We start from the raw sequence: 17,780 nt of genomic DNA, 5'->3' as shown, positions 1-17,780 counted from the left end.
TTGTCCATTTAGAATAGAGAACAGGGGCCTCCGGTGAAGAGAGAGCGAGAAAGAAAGAGAGAAAGTGAGAAAGAGAAAGACAACAACTTTGTCCTCTGTTAAGAACCTTTCAAATCGTTTTGTTGGATTGCTGCTTGCTTCGCTCTTCTCTTTTTATCTGGAGTTACAGGAAGGGCCACGGCGTTACATTATTGGCATGATAATTACGGGTGACCCCATTAACCACAGGATAGTTCTATGGGAGAGAAGAAAAGCTCTAGATGATAATGTCCTTTCTAGGGGTTTTCACTGAGCTCATTAACCCGTCCTAAAACTCTTAAACTTTCATTCGTAATGAAAAGGAGAGGAAAATAACATTACATTTTGTGGGGATTTAATAATGCATGTATTGCTCCACCTTTGACATAACGATGCAAAATGTTTCCCTCATTCCTAATCTTTGTTCAGTATCAATATTAAAACCAACTTAGTGTCCAATAAATATATCGGTCTGCATATACTGCTGCAATCGGAACGCTGAAATATCAGTTGGGTATACAAAATATCTATGAGATTCAATGGAATATATAGTATGTCTGCCAAATATATCTATTTTTAAATGTCCCAAAAAATAAATGAGAACGCATAAATAAGACCTCTTTTGGTCATATCTGAATCCTTTCATTTTAAAAAGTTGTTCGCCTTATTACTTGTTTCATGTGACAATGCCATCGGTCTATTGACAGGGTCAGAGGCCTTACTCAGCACTCTGCGACTAGAATACCAATTGTATTATACATAGACTATCCATAAGCCGAGCAACAGCTGTAAACATGTACAGTAGCTTTCAATTATTGTGATATAACTTAGAATTTAGAACATTAAACTAAAGCTACTGTTGAATGGAAGCCCTAGAACACAGGTATCAAACTCATTCCACGGAAGGCCAAGTTTCTGTGGGATTCCACTCCTCCCTTGTACTTGATTGATGAATTAAGGTGACTAATTAGTAAGGAACTCCCCACACCTGGTTGTTTAGGGCTTATTAACTGAAAGGAAAAACTAAAACCTGCAGACACTAGGCTCTCCATGGAATGAGGTTGACACCCGGCCCTAGAAAATACTCTAATCCCCTAAATATAATAGAGTAGAATGGAACAACTGTAGCGAATGTAACTTGCATGATACAGCCTCTTATTTACAAATGCCTATTTTACAATGATAGAAGTGGCCCTTTGAAATTAAAGAAAAGTATTCTAATCTCACAAACACACTACTCCCTCTATGGAGAGAGAGAGAAAGATAGAGAGAGAGAGAAAGACACAGAGAGAGAGAGGCTGCTGTGTGTAGTATGGGTTGCGTGAAGCATAATCTTTAGGATCCCTAAGAGGATCGAAGCCAGGTAATTACAGATTTCTGATCCTGTAAATTGAAGTCAGTCACTGGTCTATCAGATTTGATAAAAAATATAGCAAATATGGAGTGAAAATAAGTGCCATATCATTCATTCACACCCAAGCCTTACATACAGAGTGGAGAGATTTGTTAGCCTGTAAGACCATGACAAATATCATTGTAATACCTGCAATTTTGTAATACCTGCAATGAGGTATTCCAGTTTTCATAAAGCATTATGAAGCTAATCCACTACAGGCATTTGACTACAACAGTAACCTACCAGGGTTGATGCTGAGTTTCTGTGAAGGAGCTGTCCCTTGCTGTGGAAGCCTACATTAAGCAAATGTTGAAGTGGCCAGAATTCTAAATTACACAAGAGGAATTCAAACACCTCTCGAGGCCAAAGATACAGTAGTACATGGTTAACGTTAGCTAGGCTAGGGGTTAGGGTTAAGGTTAGTGTTCATTTTAGGAGTTAGATTAAAGGGTTAAGGTTAGTGTTAGGGGAAGGGTTAGCTAAAAGAGTTAAGACTAGGATTAGGGGAAGGGTTAGCTAACATGCTAGGTAGTTGCAAAGTAGTTAAAAATGTGTTAATTAGATCGCTCATCAAGACCAGTATCATAGGGCTGCTTGGAATGTTTGATCTGTGAGATAAGCTTAGACAGATGATCACTAACTGCCTTGCATTTGCTCAATTCCATGTCCATTTTACATTTTACATTACATCTTTCTCATCATCACTCAATGCCTAGGTTTACCTCCACTGTATTCACATCCTACCATACCTTTGTCTGTACATTATACCTTGGAGCTATTTTATCACCACCAGAAACCTGCTCCTTTTACTCTCTATTCTGGACGTAATAGACGACCAATTCTCATAGCTTTTAGCCGTACCCTTATCCTGCTCCTCCTCTGTGCCTCTGGTGATGTAGAGGTGAATCCAGGTCCTGCAGTGCCTAGCTCCACTCCTATTCCCCAGGCGCTCTCTTTTGATGACTTCTGGAACCGTAATAGCCTTGGTTTCATGCATGTTAACATTAGAAGCCTTCTCCCTAAGTTTGTTTTATTCACTGCTTTAGCACACTCTGCCAACCCGGATGTCCTAGCCGTGTCTGAATCCTGGCTTAGGAAGTCCACCAAAAACTCTGAAATCAGTTTTTCTGGACCCATACAAAAGCCTGTTCAACCTAACTTTCGTGTCATCTGAGATTCCAAAAGATTGGAAAGCAGCTGGTGTCATCCCCCTCTTCAAAGGAGGGGACACTCTTGACCCAAACTACTACAGACCTATATCTATCCTACCCTGCCTTTCTAAGGTCTTCGAAAGCCAAGTCAACAAACAAATTACCGACCATTTCGAATCCCACCGCACCTTCTCCGCTATGCAATCTGGTTTCAGAGCTGGTCATGGGTGCACCTCAGCCACGCTCAAGGTCCTAAACGATATCGTAACCGCCATCGATAAGAAACAATACTGTGCTGCCGTATTCATTGACCTGGCCAAGGCTTTCGACACTGTCAATCACCACATCCTCATCGGCAGACTCAATAGCCTTGGTTTCTCAAATGATTGCCTCGCGTGGTTCACCAACTACTTCTCTGATAGAGTTCAATGTGTCAAATCGGAGGGCCTGTTGTCCAGGCCTCTGGTAGTCTCTATGGGGGTGCCAAAGGGTTCAATTCTTGGGCCAACTCTTTTCTCTGTATACATCAATGATGTCGCTCTTGCTGCTGGTGAGTCTCTGATCCACCTCTACGCAGACGACACCATTCTGTATACTTCTGGCCCTTCTTTGGGCACTGTGTTAACAACCCTCCAGACGAGCTTCAATGCCATACAACTCTCCTTCCGTAGCCTCCAACTGCTCTTAAATACAAGTAAAACTAAATGCATGCTCTTCAACCGATCGCTGCCCGCACCTGCACGCCCGTCCAGCATCACTACTCTGGACGGTTCTTACTTAGAATATGTGGACAACTACAAATACCTAGGTGTCTGGTTAGACTGTAAGCTCTCCTTCCAGACTCACATCAAACATCTCCAATCTAAAGTTAAATCTAGAATTGGCTTCCTATTTCGCAACAAAGCATCCTTCACTCATGCTGCCAAACATACCCTCGTAAAACTGACCATCCTACCGATCCTCGACTTCGGCGATGTCATTTACAAAATAGCCTCCAATACCCTACTCAATAAACTGGATGCAGTCTATCACAGTGCCATCCGTTTTGTCATCAAAGCCCCATATACTAGCCACCACTGCGACCTGTACGCTCTCGTTGGCTGGCCCTCGCTTCATACTCATCGTCAAACCCACTGGCTCCAGGTCATCTACAAGACCCTGCTAGGTAAAGTCCCCCCTTATCTCAGCTCACTGGTCAATTCCTCCTTTGGCAATCTCTCCTTCCAGTTCTCCGCTGCCAATGACTGGAACGAACTACAAAAATCTCTGAAACTGGAATCACTTATCTCCCTCACTAGCTTTAAGCACCAGCTGTCAGAGCAGCTCACAGATCACTGCACCTGTACATAGCCCATCTATAATTTAGCCCAAACAACTACCGCTTCCCCTACTGTATTTATTTATTTATTTATTTTGCTCCTTTGCACCCCATTATTTATATTTCTACTTTGCACTTTCTTCCACTACAAATCTACCATTCCAGTGTTTTACTTGCTATATTGTATTTACTTTGCCACCATGGCCTTTTTTTGCCTTTACCTCCCTTATCTCACCTCAATTGCTCACACTGTATACAGAGTTATTTTTCTACTGTATTATTGACTATATGTTTGTTTTACTCCATGTGTAACTCTGTGTCGAACTGTTTTGCTTTATCTTGGCCAGGTCGCAATTGTAAATGAGAACTTGTTCTCAACTTGCCTACCTGGTTAAATAAAGGTGAAATAAAATAAATAAATAAATACAGTTTGAGCAAAATGAACAGATATTGACATTTGAATGGAGATAATAGTACAAGAAATACCCATAACTTAATATTTGTATGGAGAGGATACTATAGTGAAGGTTTGAATTAATACGCTCGTCATTGTCGGTGATATGTTTTTCTATATGTGAAAAAAACACCAACACCCAGCAACAAACATCATCCACAGATCACACACCAGCTAGGGCCAAAAAAAAATCATGTTTTTGAATTCCCGAAAGAGGCAGAGGAAAGATTCCATTTTGTGTGGCCAGAGAGCTCCCTGTCATCCCGCAATATTAAAATGACCTCACGGGAAGGAATGACTGATTGAATTTGTTAGCCTGAGACAGAACCCTTTGCATTCTGTGAATAACCCAATTTTCTGTTGCATCTGCTAGGCCACTGAAAAGTTGTTCGCTGTGCTCTTGTCATCCTGAGATACAACATAAATCATAGCCGCCATTTTATCTCACTGTGGAAAGTGACAGGACAAAAATAATCCCTGGCGACCTGTTTGTCATTCAGTGTGTGCATTTTAGGTGCACTTATACAGGTACTTGATTGTGATCACATCAGTATTCATTTGAATGTTTCCATCACAATTAAATCTATATTAAGACACATTTGACTGATGTGTAAAGTTAAATGGTTATTGTTTAAATTGCCTAAGCATAATCTGTATAAAAAACCTGCTGTGTCTTAGAATCAAATGGGACACACAAAACAACAACAAGAGCTTATCTAATGAGTGACATTCTTGGTCTCAAACCAACTTAGTCTCAGAGCATTTCATATTATTCAATACGTAAATCCAAAACACCCAATTAGCATGATTTGTTGCGTTTCTTATGGCATGTATTAATTTGTGGATCCATTTCGTATATGTTATGATTTACAATTCGTATGATATATTATGAATTGCAATTCATACAATATGTTATGAATTGGTAAACGTATGATATGTTACTAATTCCAATTTGTTGTGGCTAGCATTAGCTAGGTGGCAAACGCTAACGTTAGCTGGCTGGCTGGCTAACGTTAGCTAGGCTAGGGGTTAGGGTTAGGGTTAAGGTTAGGTTTAAGGTTAGGAATTAGCTAAAAGGGTTAGGGGAAGGGTTCGCTAACATACCAAGTAGTTGCAAAGTAGCTAAAAAGTAGTAAGTCATTGAAAAGTTGCTAATTAGCTCAAATGCTAAAGTTGGTTTCTGACAGATTGTGCAGAAACTCTTTGGTTCTGCAAATCCACAATTTCATCAGCTGTCAGGGTGGCTGGTCTCAGACAATCCCGCAGGTGAAGAAGCCGGATGTGGAGGTCCTTGGCTGGCGTGGTTACACGTGGTCTGCGGTTGTGAGGCCGCTGGACGTACTGCCAAATTTTCTAAAACAATGTTGGAGGCAGCTTATTGTAGAGAAATTAACATTCAATTCTCTGGCAACAGCTCTGATGGACATTCCTACAGTCAGCATGCCAATTGCATGCTCCCTCAAAACTTGAGACATCTGTGGCACTCTGTTGTGTGACAAAACTGCACATTTTAGGGTGGCCTTTTATTGTCCCCAGCACAAAGTGCACCTGTGTAATGATCTTGCTGTTGAATCAGCTTCTTGATATGTCAAACTTGTCAGGTTGTTGGATTGTCTTGGCAAAGGAGAACTGCTCACTAACAGGGATGTAAACAAATTTGTGTACAAACATTTTGATAAATAAGCTTTTTGTACGTATGGAAAATGTGTGGGATCTTTTATTTCAGCTCATGAAGATACGCATTTATAGTTTTATTCAGTACAATTTAAGCTACCCGGATTTTGTTTACTATGTTACGTCTAGTCTATGAGACCAGGTTGCTCAGACAGATATCCTCAAAAGCAGATGCAATTCTTCTGACAACTATCGAAATGGAAGAGCAAACCATAATAATACAGTCTATCTCTCTTTAACGCCTCACACATGTTTGCCATCCGCTAAACCGAAAAGTTGGATCAGATCCATGGCAGAGCTGCTTAGCACACAAGATGGCACTGCATCTGTGCTGTGAAGTCACACACTTCCAATTACATAATTATATTTCATCTCCCCTGAAAAAACGTTTCTCATTCATTTTCTCCCTCTCTCTGTTTCCATCTCTCTGTTTCCATCTCTCTGTCTGTCTGTCTGTCTGTCTGTCTGTCTGTCTGTCTGTCTGTCTGTCTGTCTGTCTGTCTGTCTGTCTGTCTGTCTGTCTGTCTGTCTGTCTGTCTGTCTGTCTGTCTGTCTGTCTGTCTGTCTGTTTCCATCTCTCTGTTTCCATCTCTCTGTCTGTCTGTCTGTCTGTCTGTCTGTCTGTCTGTCTGTCTGTCTGTCTGTCTGTCTGTCTGTCTGTCTGTCTGTCTGTCTGTCTGTCTGTCTGTCTGTCTGTCTGTCTGTCTGTCTGTCTGTCTGTCTGTCTGTCTGTCTCTCTCTCTCTCTCTCTCTCTCTCTCTCTCTCTCTCTCTCTCTCTCTCTCTCTCTCTCTCTCTCTCTCTCCGCATTTGCTATGTACACTATACATCATTTAATTGACTGGTATTAGTCGAATGTTGCTGTGATGAGACGGTGGGAAAGTAAAACATTGAGAGGAGCGAGCTACATTAAGGAGGCACTGCTGTCTGTCCAGATGCCCAGAGTTATATGTTCCAAATGGTACCAAATTACCACTCCTTTTGAACATGACACACAAGGCTCTTATCAAAAGTAGGGCACTGTATAGGGAATAGGATGCCATTTGGGAAGCATAGTCAATCTCTAAATATTTCAGCAAAATGTCCTGCAAAAAGTATTTGCTCAGCCTCGCTACTTAATACCAAGCAAATCAATACAACAGGAAATCAGAAGCTACTGTGTAGTCATGATAGTATCCTTTCAGTAACAATGCTGTGAATAACAAGCGAAATCCCTGAGCCAAGGCTCAAATATATTGTTTATAAAGGAACTACTGTACTAGACACAAACAAGACTTGTTTTATCCACTTGTGAGCGTACAGTCACACTACTGCATTTCAAAAGTATTCAGACACCTTGACTTTTTTCACATTACAGCCTTATTCTAAAATGTATTAAATTGTTTTTCCCCCTCATCAATCTACACACAATACCCCATAATGACAGAGCAAAACAAGTTTTTTTAAATTTTGCAAATGTATAAACAAAGAACTGAAACACAGAATTTACATAAGTATTCAGACCCTTTACTCAGTACTTTGTTGTACTTTGAGTTTCTCCCATTCTTCTCTGGAGATCCTCTCAAGCTCTATCATGTTGGATGGGGAGCGTTGCTGCACAGCTATTTTCAGGTCTCTCCAGATGGCTGGGTCACTCAAGGACATTCAAAGACTTGTCCTGAAGCCACTCCTGCGTTATCTTGGCTGTGTGCTTAAGGTTGTTGTCCTGCTGGAAGGTGAACCTTCGCCCCAGTCTAAGGTCCTGGGTGCTCTGGAGCAAGTTTTCATTCTCTGTACTTTGCTATATTCATCTTTCCCTCGATCCTGACTAGTCTCCCAGTCGCTGCCGCTGAAAACAATCCCCACAGCATGATGCTGCTACTACCATGCTTCACAGTAGGGATGGTGCCAGGTTTCCTCCAGACGTGACGCTTGGCATTCAGGCCAAAGTGTTCAATCTCGGTTTCATCAGAACAGGGAATCTTGTTTCTCATGGTCTGAGAGTCCTTTAGTTGCCTTTTGGCAAACTCCAAGCGGGCCGTCATGTGCCTTCTACTGAGGAGTGGCTTCCGTCTGGCCACTCTACCACAAAGGCCTGATTGGTGGAGTGCTGCAGGGATGGTTGTCCTCCTGAAAGGTTTTCCCATCTCCACAGAGGAACTCTGGAGCTATGTCACATTGACCATCAGGTTCTTGGTCACCTCCCTGACCAAGGCCCTTCTCCCCAGATTGCTCAGTTTGCAATCTGGGGAGCCAGCTTTTGGTTCTTGGTGGTTCCAAACTTATTCCATTTAAGAATGATGGAGGTCACTGTGTTCTTGGGGACCTTCAATGCTGCAGACATTTTTTGGTACCCTTCCCCAGATCTGTGCCTCGGAGCTCTACGGACAATTCCTTCGACCTCATGCCTTGTTTTTTTCTGCTCTGACATGCACTGTCAACTGTGGGACCATATATTGGCAGTTGTGTGCCTTTCCAAAGCATGTACAATCAATTGAATTTAGCACAGGTGGACTCCAATCAAGTTGTAGAAACATCTCAAGGATGATCAATGGAAACAGGATGCACCTGAGCTCAATTTCGAGTGTCATAGCAAAGCGTCTGAATACTTCTGTAAATAAGGTATTTCTGTTTTTTATTTACAATACATTTTCAAAAATGTCTAATAACCTGTTTTCACTTTGTCATTATGGGCTATTGTGTGTAGATTGATGAGGAAAAAATGTAATTTAATACATTTTAGAATAAGGTAAATGAGACAACAAAATGTTGAAAAAGTCAAGGGGTCTGAATACTTTCCGAATGCTCTGTATAATGGTGAATGACGGCAAACCAAAGAGAGAACATGAAAGGCCTTTAGGTCTTTCGATATCACTTGGTATGAACACATCCAGTTACATCAACATCTACATCAATTTAGCGCATTCTGTGTTCCTCAGAGGCCTGTCAGCTAGGAAGACAACAACAGACAAGCTGGAAGGCCTCAATAAGACAGACAAAGCTATCAGGGAGTGTCATTAGTTTGCAATGCTGCAGATTTTTTAATTAAGACAACATACTAGTCAGAAACACTTGCAAATGCCAATGAAGAATTGTGCACACCCACGCACCACTCACATGCATGCGCACACATGTACACATATACACACACACTTACACACGCACATGCACACCCGCACACACACAGACACCTGATGTATTACTATCTGAGTCATCAAACAGCAGGCAGTCGGCTAATGGTTATTCTGTGGGGGTGTCAATGTGTTTGTTATGACAGAAGCTGCACTGATAGAATAAATAAAAATCCATTTACATAAGGAAAGAAATTGGTAACACTTTACTTGACACCCAGTGTCATAACACGTTATGACATGGTCTTAACCAAGTTATAATATGTCATAACAGCTGACATAACTTGTCATATAATATGGTATTAACACTGTCATGACACATATACAGTACCAGTCAACATTTTTGACACACCTACTCATTCAAGGGTTTTTCTTATTTTTTAATTTTTTATTTACATTGTAGAATAATAGTGAAGACTTCAAAACATGAAATAACACATATGGAATCATCTAGTAACCAAAAACTGTTAAACAAATCAAAAAAAATTATACTTAAAATTATTCAAATAGCCACCCTTTGCCTTGATGACAGCTTTGCACACTCTTGGCATCACCTGGAATGCTTTTCCAAGTCTTGAAGGATTTCCCACATACTATGCTGAGCACTTGCTTTTCCTTCACTCTGCTGTCCGACTCATCCCTAACCGTCTCCATTTGGTTGAGGTCGGGGGATTGTGGAGGCCAGGTCATCTGATGCAGCACTCCATCACTCTCCTTCTTGATAAAATAGCCCTTACACAGCCTGGAGGTGTATTGGGTCATTGTCCTGTTGAAAAACAACTGATAGTCCCACTAAGCCCAAACCAGAAGGGATGGCGTATTGCTGCAGAATGCTGTGGTATCCATGCTTGTTAAGTGTGCCTTGAATTCTAAATAAATCACAGACAGTGTCACCAGAAAAGCACCCCCACACCATAACACCTCCTCCTCCATGCTTTACGATGGGAAACACATATGCAGAGATCATCCGTTCACTCACACTGCGTCTAACAAAGACTCGCTGGTTGGAACCAAAATTCTCAAATTTAGACTCCAGACCAAAGGACAAATTTCCACCTGTCTAATGTCCATTGCTCGTGTTTCTTGGCCCAAGCAAGTCTCTTCTTCTTATTGGTGTGCTTTAGTAGTGGTTTCTTTGCAGCAATTCGACCATGAAGGCCTAATTCACACAGTCTCCTCTGAACAGTTGATGTTGAGATGTTTCTACAACTTGAACTCCGTGAAGCATTTATTTGGGCTGCGATTTCTGAGGCTGGTAACCCTAATAAACGTGTCCTCTGCAGCAGAGGTAACTCTGTGTCTTCCATTCCTGTGGTGGTCCTCATGAGAGCCAGTTTCATCATAGCGCTTGATGGTTTTTGCGACTGCAATTGAAGAAATTTTCTAAGTTCTTGAAATGTTCCGTATTGACTGACCTTCATGTCTTAAAGTAATGATGGACTGTCATTTGTCTTTGCTTATTTAAGCTGTTCTTGCCATAATATGGACTTGGTCTTTTACCAAATAGGGCTTTCTTCTGTATACCCCCTACCTTGTCACAACAAAACTGATTGGCTCAAAAGCATTAAGAAGGAAAGAAATTCCACAAATTAACTTTTATGAAGGCACACCTGTTAATTGAAATGCATTCCAGGTGACTACCTCATGAAGCTGGTTTAGAGAATGCCAAGAGTGTGCAAAGCTGTCATTAAGTTAAAGTGTGGCTATTTGAAGAATCTCAAATACAAAATATATTTTCATTTGTTTAACACTTTTTTGGTTACTACATGATTCCATATGTGTTATTTCATAGTTTTGATGTCTGCACTATTATTCTATAATGTAGAAAATATAAAAAATAAAGAAAAACCCTTGAATGAGTAGGTGTTCTAAAACTTTTGACCAGTAGTATATTTAGACCTGTTGTTCCATATATTGTGCTATTATATGGCTGGTTATGACACCTACATAAGAGTGTAAAAACCCACAAAACCTACCACGGTAATTCTTTTATGACTGGTTATGACACCTACAAAAGAGTGTCAAAACCTACAAAACCTACCACACAAGGCAAAACATTCCATTACACCATAACCTACATGTCAACAGTAATGTAAATTGACCATTTTAAATGATAATTGTAATTGCTCACACATTGATGTCAGACACGCGCTTATCTATATTGCTGATGGCTGGGATGAATGCAGGAGCAGATTTCAGGGGCATGACAAGTCACCCTCTTTTTGACTGATGACTGATATAAGGGCATGCACATGATAGGCCTATCTGCCATTAACATGGTCATAATGCTTCTTGACAGTGTCATGAAGTGTATTTTCTTAGTCCAGGTAAAGTGACACAGGATGGTCATAATGCTTCATGACAGTGTCAGAACAAAGAAAAGGAAACTTCTTTGCAGGAAAAAAACTAATTGGAATAAATTTGGGTTTTGAAACTTTTACTGAGCAAGAGGAGAAGTACATTAGAGTGTCTAGAGAAACAGACACATCACAAGTCCTCAACTGGCATCTTCATTAAATAGTACCCACAAAACACCAGTCTCAACGTCAACATTGAAGAGGTGACTCCAGGATGCTGTGTTCTTTTGCCCATCTTAATATTTTCTTTTTATTGGCCAGTTGAGGACTTGTGAGGAATCTGTTTCTCTAAGTAGACACTCTAATGTACTTGTCCTCTTGCTCAGTTGTGCACCGAGGCCTCCCAATCCTTTTTCTATTCTGGTTAGAGCCAGTTTGCACTGTTCTGTGAAGGGAGTAGTACACAGCGTTGTACGAGATCTTCAGTTTCTTGGCAATTTCTCACATGGAATAGGCTTCATTTCTCAGAACAAGAATAGACTGACGAATGTCAGAAGAAAATTATTGTTTTCTGGCCATTTTGAGCCTATAATCGAACCCACAAATGCTGATGCTCCAGATACTCAACTAGTCTAAAGAAGGCCAGTTTGATTGTTTCTGTAATCACACAACAGTTTTCAGCTGTGCTAACATAATTGCAAAAGGGTTTTGTAATGATCAATTAGCCTTTTAAAATGATAAAATTGGATTAGCTAACACAACGTGCCATTGGAACACAGAAGTGATGGTTGCTGATAATGGGCCTCTGTACACCTACATAGATATTCCATTAAAAATGGATTCAACCAAAAACGTTTCCAGCTACAATAGTCATTAACAACATTAACAATGTCTACAATGAATTTCTGATCAATTTGATGTTATTTTAATGGACAAAACAATGCTTTTCTTTCAAAACAAGGACATTTCTAAGTGACCTCAAACTTTTGAACAGTAGTGTACGTTCAAATGCCTCTCCTGTGAAGACGTGCGACATACGCCTAGCTTCTTAAAACGGGACACATTTCATTTTAAAACTAATTGCAATATTCATTCAAGCTTAATTTATGAATTCAATGATTAGATTTGGGCATTACAAATTAAAAAGTTCAAAATTCAAATGCAATATCCTAATACAAAATTCAAAATTATGGAATTCTAATTCAATATCCTAATACAAATATTAAATTGTGGAATTCTATTTAACATCCTAATATAAAATCGACATTATGGAATCCAAATACAATTTTTGTTGGCACTAAAATAGCTCCACATCTCTCTCTTTCTCTCTGCACAACTGATTTGAAAACTATTGACAAGTACTGAGAATGGGAAAAGAGGACAATATTTTTCTCAAAGCAAAAATCATAAAAACCGTTAAAGGGAATTTTTTCTAGGCCATTATCATTACCTTGGCAGCCGGTCAGGTCTTCACCACACACAGATGAGAGTTCCTCTCCACTTAACTGTTCAGCATATATATTGGCTCAGAAGATTTCATATTCATCTATTAGGGTCCTGCCACCTAGGGAGGGAATGCAATCAACTGACTTCGATGCAAGAGGTATTTACCTGCATCTTAATTCATGGTTGGAAGAAAAACACCACACACAGCAATAATGTGAAGGGAGGGTGTAGTAGTAGCAATAGCTGTGTATTAGCGAGCTATAGGCTGGTCACAGTGGGCTTGACTTTATGCCTTCATGGGCCCTTCCCCAATGGTATTGAGTCAGACTCCTCCCTCATTCCTGCCCACTCTTTATTTGGTTCGCTACCTTGTCACCGTGGCGATCGATACCACTCGGTAATGGCTGCTTGGAGAGCCGAGGGACTTGAATGACAGACAGTGGTGGGACCGAGCTGAGCATGTCCCCGGCTGAGCTGCCTGACTCTGAGCTGAGTGATGGAACGCTGTAGCTGGCTTAATTAACTTCCAGTCGAGTCTGGAGTATTCATGCTCAGTGAACCCCACCCCATTACCCCTAGCATAAACAACCTACCAATTAAGAAGAAGAGCTGTTTGCGCGTCCAAAACGATACCCTACTCACTTTATAGGGCCATAGGGCTCTTCAAAAGTAGTGCACTGTAAAGGGAATAGGGTCCAATTTGGGACGGAGCCCTGGTTTACTCTACAGACACACTCCATGCATGGTCGTGTGTTTTCGCTGGTTGTCTTAAGATACATATTTTAACATGCAGTTTGAGACATAACCAGACTAGATAGATAATGTAGACAATGAAGACAACATATTAAATGATCTTGGCACTTTGGCAAAGTTTTTTTTCTGTCTCATAACAATTTTCTTTGCCCCCAATCTCTTGCATCAGGGCCTTATACACTGTAGGTCTACAAATGTCAAAGAGATTGTATAGAGACCTCTACTTCACCCCAGTAACTGCAACAACAAAAAACGATTAAAAATGTAGATTTTCTTTCTGTCAAGTTAGTTTGAAGAGAGATCATACACTGACCCGTGGGAAGGAAGGAGGGACAGCATTGCAAAGCAATTTCACGCCGTACAGGATGCAAACCCTTGTATGCAAATACCACTAGAGACACTGCAAACCCAATGCAGCTACACACTTGGCTATTCAGCTCATAAGTGGGTCTGTTTTTTCTTTCCTCTTACTGAGCAAAGTGGCAATTTATCAAGTCTGTAAGTCCGTGGTTTTTTCTTGGCTAAACTATTTACAAATTCCGATATAACATTTTAAAAGTTTTGGTTGTTAAATTGCCAGTGTTGATAAACTCTAAATTGTTAACTTCATGAGGTTCATGAAGAGTGCATCTGCACAAAGTGAATAGGAGTAGAGGACGGAATTGCAACAAGATACAGTACATCCATTTATATGGAAACGCATGTCTTCATTGTGTAAGATAGCAAACGAAGGAGTCTTTTTCAATAGCACGTGTTCCAAATCCTGCATATCATCCAACATTTCTTACACAGACTGGCACACACACACATTTAAAAAATGTCCATGAAGCTTTTCTTTAGAAAATACTGTGATATTTTATTAAAAATGCTGCAGAAAATCTTTATACAGGTGTCCAGCCAGAAATATCATCTATCACTTAAGGCAAAACTGCAAACAATATCAGACAAATTAAATGATTTCAAATCCTACATCAAAACCCTTGGTGTCTTGACAGTTGATGGACCATTGGTAAGGATATGTCTTTCATTGAATTTACAAATGTAGCATTATTATAAACCTTTTTATATGTACTTGCTTTAGTTTTTCTCTGTAATAGGATGCAGAACGGAAAATCATTTGGGTTAATGTTGACTTTTTATTGTACTTATAATTGTTATTATTAATAATATCCTTTATCATTATTATTATTTACACTCATTCACTTGTGTTGTAGTAACCCAAGATATCAAAAGCCTGGCACAATACTTTACATATTGCTAGCATATGACAATTTGAAATATCTAACATATACTTCTTTACAAACATATCCAACTAATATTGATACCAAAATCCACTGCCTTTTTTCTAAGTAATACATTGCTGGTCACATTTGAAGCTCAGACAGTGGTGAGATTGCTGCTAGACATAAATAGCCTACAAACAAAATGATTAAATGCAGAACAAGATGAATCAGGTGACAAAAAAATGGACTCACGCTATCAAACCTCATTTTGAGACAGAATCAGAATGCTGTCTGAAAATGTAGATTATAAAGCAGTTCTCAGACATGCATTGTGTCAGAAATGGATACAAAGGATACACAGGACAATATAATGGTTGTCTAGACGATGCACAGTATGCTCCCAAAATGGATAGTGTTTGCACTTTTTTATCTGCTGCTGTGAAAACAATGAAACACAGATTTTTATTTTAAAAAAATGGATAATGACTGATAGTGTTTATTTACATGCACCTCAACAGAAAGAACACGCTTGGAAAAGCCATAGTTAAACTCAAACAACAATAGAAGCTCTTTAAAGTTCTCTTTTTTGTTTATTTTTACTCACAACTATATACTGTTTTTACAAAGTTTTCATAAATACATGTCAGGCTGGGGGGGGGGGTTTAAATTCAGTGCCCATGACTAGTCTGTCATAATTTACCAATGTAGTAGAGTGGTAATTCACTGTACAATTGTGTGTTGTTGTCCTATGATGTACTTGATGGCACAAAAAGCTTTTTGAGTAATCCTTATCATCACTGTAACCCTTCATGTTTTGTACTGTCTATTCAAGCATTCTACAGCAGATTATTCGACTTGTCTTCCGGTGTTGTTCTTCTGGTAAAACTCTCTTCGATTCATTCGAGAAGCTTCACTCCGAAAACAGTATTACTGTGGTAACATTCACTTTTCAAACATGTCATTAGAAGTTCATATTTGACTTTGATATACTGTTCAAGAAGGCATGGTAGCAAAATAACATCTCATCCACTGAGATGAGTTCTGTGGGAAACACAGTCAGTCACTCTGCTCTCTTTTCTTAGCGTTTGTCCAACATAGGCCAGGCAACATTGACGTTTGACTTCTCCACAAAGAGCTATACCCTGGTGGTGGAGTGTCCATGGGGCAGGTTGGTACTGTTCTGACTGCCGCCAAACGTGTTGAAGTTGTGAAGCGGCTGCATGGCGGCCAGCGAGTTGGGGATCATGGTTATGGTGCTGGGCGTCATGAGGGGGATGTCGTCTGGCGACCTACGTAGCGTGAGGGTGTAGTCGGGCGGGCAGGTGAGGCGCAGCGTGTCGTGGGCCTGGAGCGACTCACACTCGTGGTGGTGCTCGTGATCCATCTGCTGCTGCTGCTTCATCTGCAGGGACATCAGCTCCTCGCTCTGCAGGTGGGCGATGTCATTGGCGTTGGCCGCCGCGTTGGCCGGACCGGCGGAGATGCGCTGTGGGCTTGGCCCGCGCCGGTTTGACTCATGCCGCCGCTTGTCCTTCTTGTAGTAAAGCGCAGCGAACGCCAGGATGTTGAGGAAGAGCAGCGAGGCTCCCACGGCGATGGTGACGCTCAGCTCCGTGGAATAGTCCCGTTTAGTCTCGATAACCACGGCTGATTCGTCGGTGAGGTCCTCACCTTTCCGCTGGTCAGTGGTCTGCTTGGTGTTAGCGGAGGGAACCCCAGGGTGGCGGGTGGTAGAAGGCCGATTACCTGGGAAACGCTTGGTGTAAGGAAACGGGGTGGTGTCCTGCGGCGGTATCTTGGTCGTTGTGGATACATACTGGAACAACTCATTTATGTTGTGGAGGTGTGGAACTAGTTCCAGCCAGAAGGCTACCTTAGTGGCCCGGTAGTGGTCCCTGACCCTGGGTTTCAGGCCGATGTGCAGGTAGAGCTGGTCCTTGGGGTTGTACTTCGACCAGGCAACCTCTTCAAATCGGTTGGGTTTTGTATGGATGAACTTGGTGTCCTGAGGAACGGGCTGGTTTGGATCTCTGAAATAGAGAAGATAAAAAAACATTAGTCATGAAATTATTATACAATTGTCCTTTTCAGGACAGTGTTCTACAAAATGTTTAAAAAAGAGAGAAAAAAAGGGCAGCATTCTGAATAATGGCCACCTAAGCATTATTTTATCTCTAGGCTTGTGAAGTCAATGCTCGTGAAATTGAAAATTATTGACCCAAAAATATACTAGAAAGAAATGTTATGTTATATTCCTCCCAAGTGAGTCAATGTGGTCATTATTACCTCTGTAATATATATATATATTTTTTCTTTAAGCCCACTGAAGGGAATCTTTATTAAAGTAAAGAAGATGAAGTCACAAATGGCCACTAAAACTACCCATTAGATTCACTTTAGAGCTGAGTCATCCTACTGTACAGTTACAAGACTCATATAATTGATGAATGCAAAGCATATCCTGTGCCCCCATGTTTAACGTTCATAACAAACACCTCGGTTATTCATAGAACAAATCTGCAATAGTATGAAATGGCCCAATATCCTAGATCATGTTAACATTTTACTGTAGCGTAGCCTTTTTATTCTCCCATTGACATTTTGAAGTAGATATTATAGTTGACTGCCTCAGAGTTGGAATCGAACAACTTTCCTGTGACATTGTGACTGTGATTTCATTAACTTTCAAAGGGAGACAGAGGCAAGGAGTACAGTCGAGACGACAACCTTGGAGCCTGACACTGTTGAGTGAGTGGAAGCGTAAAAGGAATGGAATGGGAAGGGGGAATGTCCAGCTGAATGCTGAACAGAAAAAAAGGCCTCATCTTGAGTCATACACTGCACTCAGGCACCATGGGACACTCAGGACCCATCAGACCATTCAAGATGACCTCGGATGCAGACCTGGGTTCAAATACTATCTGAAATCATCTAAAATACT

The 17,780-nt window shown here is 40.8% G+C and overlaps 1 protein-coding gene across 2 annotated transcripts in view; it reads right to left on the bottom strand.

Moving 5' to 3' along the window:
• Window positions 1-14,446: 14,446 nt before the first annotated feature.
• LOC115196001 (neuroligin-4, X-linked) overlaps window positions 14,447-17,780 on the bottom strand; it is a 72,094-nt gene continuing 68,760 nt past the window's right edge. For both annotated transcript variants that reach the window (XM_029756432.1, XM_029756433.1), the window contains one exon: window positions 14,447-16,869. In XM_029756432.1, coding sequence (XP_029612292.1) covers window positions 15,975-16,869 — 895 coding nt within the window. In that variant the 3' untranslated portion in view covers window positions 14,447-15,974. The remainder of the gene's footprint in view (window positions 16,870-17,780) is intronic.

This window comes from Salmo trutta, chromosome 6 (genome assembly GCF_901001165.1).
Source record: "Salmo trutta chromosome 6, fSalTru1.1, whole genome shotgun sequence".
NCBI classification, from domain to species: Eukaryota; Metazoa; Chordata; class Actinopteri; order Salmoniformes; family Salmonidae; genus Salmo; species Salmo trutta.
Note: the sequence above shows the minus strand (reverse complement) of the source record. Positions and strands in the feature narration are given on the sequence as shown.